The sequence below is a fragment of the Nematolebias whitei genome, chromosome 15 (assembly GCF_014905685.2).
Source record: "Nematolebias whitei isolate Nwh7 chromosome 15, NemWhi1, whole genome shotgun sequence".
NCBI lineage: Eukaryota > Metazoa > Chordata > Actinopteri > Cyprinodontiformes > Rivulidae > Nematolebias > Nematolebias whitei.
In genome coordinates, this window is record NC_056512.1 from 37,258,211 (window position 1) to 37,263,134 (window position 4,924).

The following is a 4,924-nucleotide window of genomic DNA, read 5'->3' on the forward strand; positions in this document are numbered from 1 at the left end:
CCCTCTGTAAAAATTTCAGCTTACTTAATTACTCACCAAACTCCACTATAACAGATTCATACTATATCACAATAAATCATTATTTTACAAAGATTGTATGGAGAGGAACATTTGGTCTGTTGTACACTTAATGGACGCTAATGGTTACATGTTAAACTATGAACAATTCTGTGCAAAGTATAAATTCAATCCCCCCAAAGTTGAATTTACCAGATTACTTAAATCATTACCAAAACAATTTATTAATCAGATTCAAAATGTAATAGTATGTCATCCTATAACCCCACAATTACCCACTCTATCTATTAATGGAATATCATTTACTGACAAAAATTCAACAACTACACAATTAGCAGCTGTCTGAACAAAACTTTATTCCCTGGGAAAATAAACAATAATAACATACTTTGCAAATTTGAAAAAATAAAAATAAAAATGAATAGAAATGTTAAGAACTCTATATTTAAAACGCCCCAACCAAAGGCTAAAGAAACACACTTTAAAATATTAAATGCAGTTTATCCTCCAAGGAGCTACTAAGAAATTGTTTTAATATTGATGACAATAAATGCTCATTCTGTGAACAGGATATAGAAACAATAGACCATATTTTCTATGAATGCAACAAAACCTAAATATTTTGGAATCACTTAGAAAGATGGATCACACTGAAAATTGCACTTCCTCAATCTATTTCCAGTGACATAGTAACATTTGGAGTATTTTTGCGAACAAAAAAAGGAACTCGGTTGTAATCTGATATTTTGATTGGAAAAAATATTTATTCATAAACAGAGAGTGCTAAAATCATCCCCAGTTTTTAGCAATTTTTTTTATCTGAATTCCTGTTATATTTGAAATCTCTGAAACATATTGAAACACGTGAAGACCTGTATGAAATGTTAATGGAATTCACTAATGCATGTTGATCCTAAAATATATACCCCCTTGTTGTAGTTTACTTTTTATTTATTTATTCTACCGTATTTTGATTACACCAGTTTTGCTTTAGATGTTCCCATATCTAAGTCTGCCTCTGCCATGACTTCTATAGATTTACTTGTTTGTACTTGTTTTGATGAATAAGGTTTTCTTTAAAAAAAAAAAACCTTTAGGGACAAGAAGTGCCCATGATTAGTGATCACTTCCTGGAGTTTTTACAGACGAACTGTTTATTGTTATTGAAATATTTTTTTCCACTTCGGCTCGTTGATTGGTCACACGTGATGACGTCACTGCGGCCCCCTCTTTACGTCAGAGGACAGAGGACCACCTGTCCTCCGGGCTGCACTGGACGCTGGGGGCTGCTGGGACCATGCAGACAGCGGGGTTCGGACTGGTTCTGGTCGCCGCGGTGCTGGTCCGGACCCGGGCCGAGGTGGTGGACGACATCCTGGGCAGCCTCGCGCGCGGAGTGTCCTTCCTTGAGCTGCAGCACGCGCACATCAACCTGGACGGGGCGGTGGGCTTCGTCATGCTGCAGGGTAGGTCTGCCGAACCGGAACCGAGCCTGCAGCAGCAGAACCCGAGTGTTTCATTTCTTTCTTCAGACGCCTGGAGCGAAATCATTTTAATAAATCATTCAAATTAATTAAAAAAAAAAAAAGATCAAATAATTTCATCAAGCTATACACGGATATAAATAATGACAATAATATAAATAATGATAATAATAATATAAATAACTGATAATATTAATAATAATTATTATTATTATTTATTAACATGTTAATAAAAATAATAATTTAACATTATTTATCTGAGGAGCAGACTACTTTGAGTTTAACTCCATCACAGAACTCTCATCTTGAGCAAGCATGAAGGCGACAGTGGAAAGAAAAAAACTCCCTCCCTCATGAGGAAGAAACCTTTAGCAGAACCAGGCTCAGGAGGACAAGTGGCCATCTGCTTCGACCGGCTGAGAGGAACAGATACACAATGGCAGGTCAAGAGTCACATGTTAAGATATAAATAGTATCAAATGAAAACTTCAATTTTAACAATTAATTTAAGGAAATTATGTCAGTTTGTCTTCTAGTAATCTAAGCCTATAGCAGCATAACAAGCCCACCCTAACTATAGAATTTATCAAAAAGGAAAGTCTTAATCCCACTCTTCAAACTGGACAATGTGTCAGCCTCATGGGCAGAAACTGGAAGTTGGTTTCACAAGAGAGGAGCCTGATAACTGAAAGATCTTCCTCCCATTCTGCTTTTGGAAACTCTAGGAACCACAAGTAAACCTGCAGTTTGAGAGTGAAGTGCTCTGTTAGGAAAATATGGGACAATAAGATCTCTGATATAAGATGGAGCTAGGTTGTTGAGAGCTTTGTAGGTTAGAAGTAAGATTTTTTGAATTATATTCTGGATTTGACAGGGAGCTAATGGAGAGAAACTAAAACTGGAGAGACATGATCTCTCCCTCTAACTCCAGTTAAAACTCTGGCAGCAGCATTTTGGATCAACTGAAGGCTTTTTAAAAAGGAGTATTTGGACACCCAGATAATAAACCGTTGCAATAGTCCAGTCTAGACGTGACAAATGTATGAACCAGTTTTTTTGCATCATTTTTAGATGTTTCTAATTTTAGAGATATTATGCAGGTGGAAGAAGGTTCTAGTAAGGTTTTTAATGTGGAGGATAAAAGACATGTCCTGATCAAAAATAACACAAAGATTTTTAACATTAGAGCTGGAGGACAGATTAATGCCATCCAAGGAGGCAGAAAGACTGAAAAATTAATTCCTAAAATGCTCAGGTGCAAAAACTAAAACCTCAGTCTTGTCTGTGTTCAAAAGCAGAAAATTTAGGGTCATCCAGGTTTTAATGTCTTTAAGACATGCTTGTAGTCTAAGTAGCTGATTGGATTCATTGGGTTTCATGGACAAATATAACAGTGTATCATCAGCATAACAATGAAAATGTATCCCATGCTGTTTAATAACTTTACATAATAGAAGCATATACAAGGTAAAGAGTATTGGCCAAGCACTGAACCCTGAGGAACTCCATGACTAACTTTGGTGCATGATGAAGATTCATTATTTACATTTACAAACTGGAATCTATCAGATAAATATGATTTAAATCAATTTAGAGCTGTTCCTGTAATTCCAACATCATATTCAAGCCTCTAATAGAATATTATGATCAGCTGTATCAAATGCAGCACTGAGGTCTAACAGGACCAGTGTAGACACCTGTCCATTGTCAGAGGCCATGAGAATATCATTAGTAACTTTCACCAGTGCAGATTCAGTGCTGTGGTGAGCTCTAAACCCTGAATGAAACTTTTCAAACAGATTATTTCTTTTCAGATGATCACGTAACGATTTTCTCTAGAATTTTTGAGATGAACGTTAGATTAGATATAGGTCTATAATTTGCCAGAATTCCTGAGTCAAGGTTATGTTTCTTAAGTAAAGGTTTAATTACAGCAGTCTTAAAGCTCTGTGGTACATAACCATTCATTAGAGACAGATTAAGCAATAATATGATAATAATGATGAGTTACAACAACATTTAATTTCCCTTTGGGATTAATAAAGTATTTTTTAATTGAATTTGAATAAAAATAACTATAATAATAATATAAATAACTGATAATAATATTAATAATATTAATCATAATAAAAATAACAATAATAACAATAATATAAATAACATTAATAATAATATAAATAATGATAATAATAGACCTCAGATCCCAGCATGGTGTATCCGTCCTCCAATAATGATAATAATATAAATAAATATTATTATTAAAAAATGTTTGTATCAGAACCTGCAGGTGAATCAGAACAGATTGGTTTTCTCCTCTTTGTGCGTCACTTCTGACTGTCGGACCCATCCGGGTCAGAACCTGTTGTAACTTCCTGCTGCTTGTTCTGTCTCAGCGGAGCTGAAGGAAGCGGTCCGGACCTGGCCCCACACCGACCCGGTCAGCTGGGCCCAGAGGACCACGGCCAATGCTCTGCTCAAACGTTTGGACCAGAACCTGGACAAGGCCGTCACAGCGCTGCGGCAGAACGACCCGAAATACTACCGAGGTCAGAACCCGGATCAGGTACAGGTTTAGGTGGGAGGTTGGTTCTGATATCTGTCACAATGTCTTCTGGACCCGTCCTGACCAGAAACCTCTGCAGGGCTTATAGAACCTGCCTGGTCTGTGATACCTCCTGTTCGGGTCCAGCTCAGACTTCACAGCAGAACCATCATTCTAAGCTGAACCGGGTCTGCTGTTTGCAGAACCAGCTGTGGAACTGAGCATGTGGCTGTGGCATGTTGAGGAGGTTCTGACGGTTCTGATCCATGCTTCCTTTCAGAGTTCGAACCCCTGCTCACCTGGAGGTTCTGGCTGACCCGTCAGGCCCGGCGGACCTCAGATCCCAGCCTGGTGTACCCGTCCTCCATGACGTCCGAGTGCTACGACGAGCAGCTCAGTGACAAGTGTCTGACGCTACTGCTGGGCACCTGGTACGGACCAGAACCGGGCCGTTGAACCACCCCTGTTGGAGCTCTGCAGTTGTTTGATGTGTCTCTGTTTGGACAGGAAGACGAACGGGACGCCCTGCATCGTCACCAAACCCTGCAGGGACACCATGACCCGCTTCGGCTGTCCACACTACTCCCTGTCCCACCAGCTGCTCTACTTCCTGATCGGCAGCATGGTGAGACGTCTTCCTGTCCCCTTCCTGTCCTTACTTTCTGATCAGCAGCAAGATGAGACGTCTTCCTGTCCCTTTCCTGTCCCCTTTCTGTCCTTACTTCCTGATCGGCAGCATGGTGAGACATCTTCCTGTCCCTTTCCTGTCCCATTCCTGTCCTGACTTCCTGATAGGCAGCATGGTGAGACGTCTTCCTGGTCCCTTCCCGTCCCCTTCCTGTCCTTACTTCCTGATTGGCAGCATGGTGAGACGTCTTCC

At 39.6% G+C, this 4,924-nt stretch overlaps 1 protein-coding gene across 1 annotated transcript in view; it reads left to right on the forward strand.

Moving 5' to 3' along the window:
* Positions 1 to 1,262: 1,262 nt before the first annotated feature.
* Positions 1,263 to 4,924, forward strand: part of c15h16orf89 (chromosome 15 C16orf89 homolog) — an 8,896-nt gene continuing 5,234 nt past the window's right edge. The window contains exons 1-4 of the mRNA XM_037688449.1: positions 1,263 to 1,484; positions 3,896 to 4,048; positions 4,325 to 4,475; positions 4,552 to 4,669. Of these exons, the coding sequence (XP_037544377.1) occupies positions 1,316 to 1,484; positions 3,896 to 4,048; positions 4,325 to 4,475; positions 4,552 to 4,669 (591 nt within the window). The 5' untranslated portion in view covers positions 1,263 to 1,315. The remainder of the gene's footprint in view (positions 1,485 to 3,895; positions 4,049 to 4,324; positions 4,476 to 4,551; positions 4,670 to 4,924) is intronic.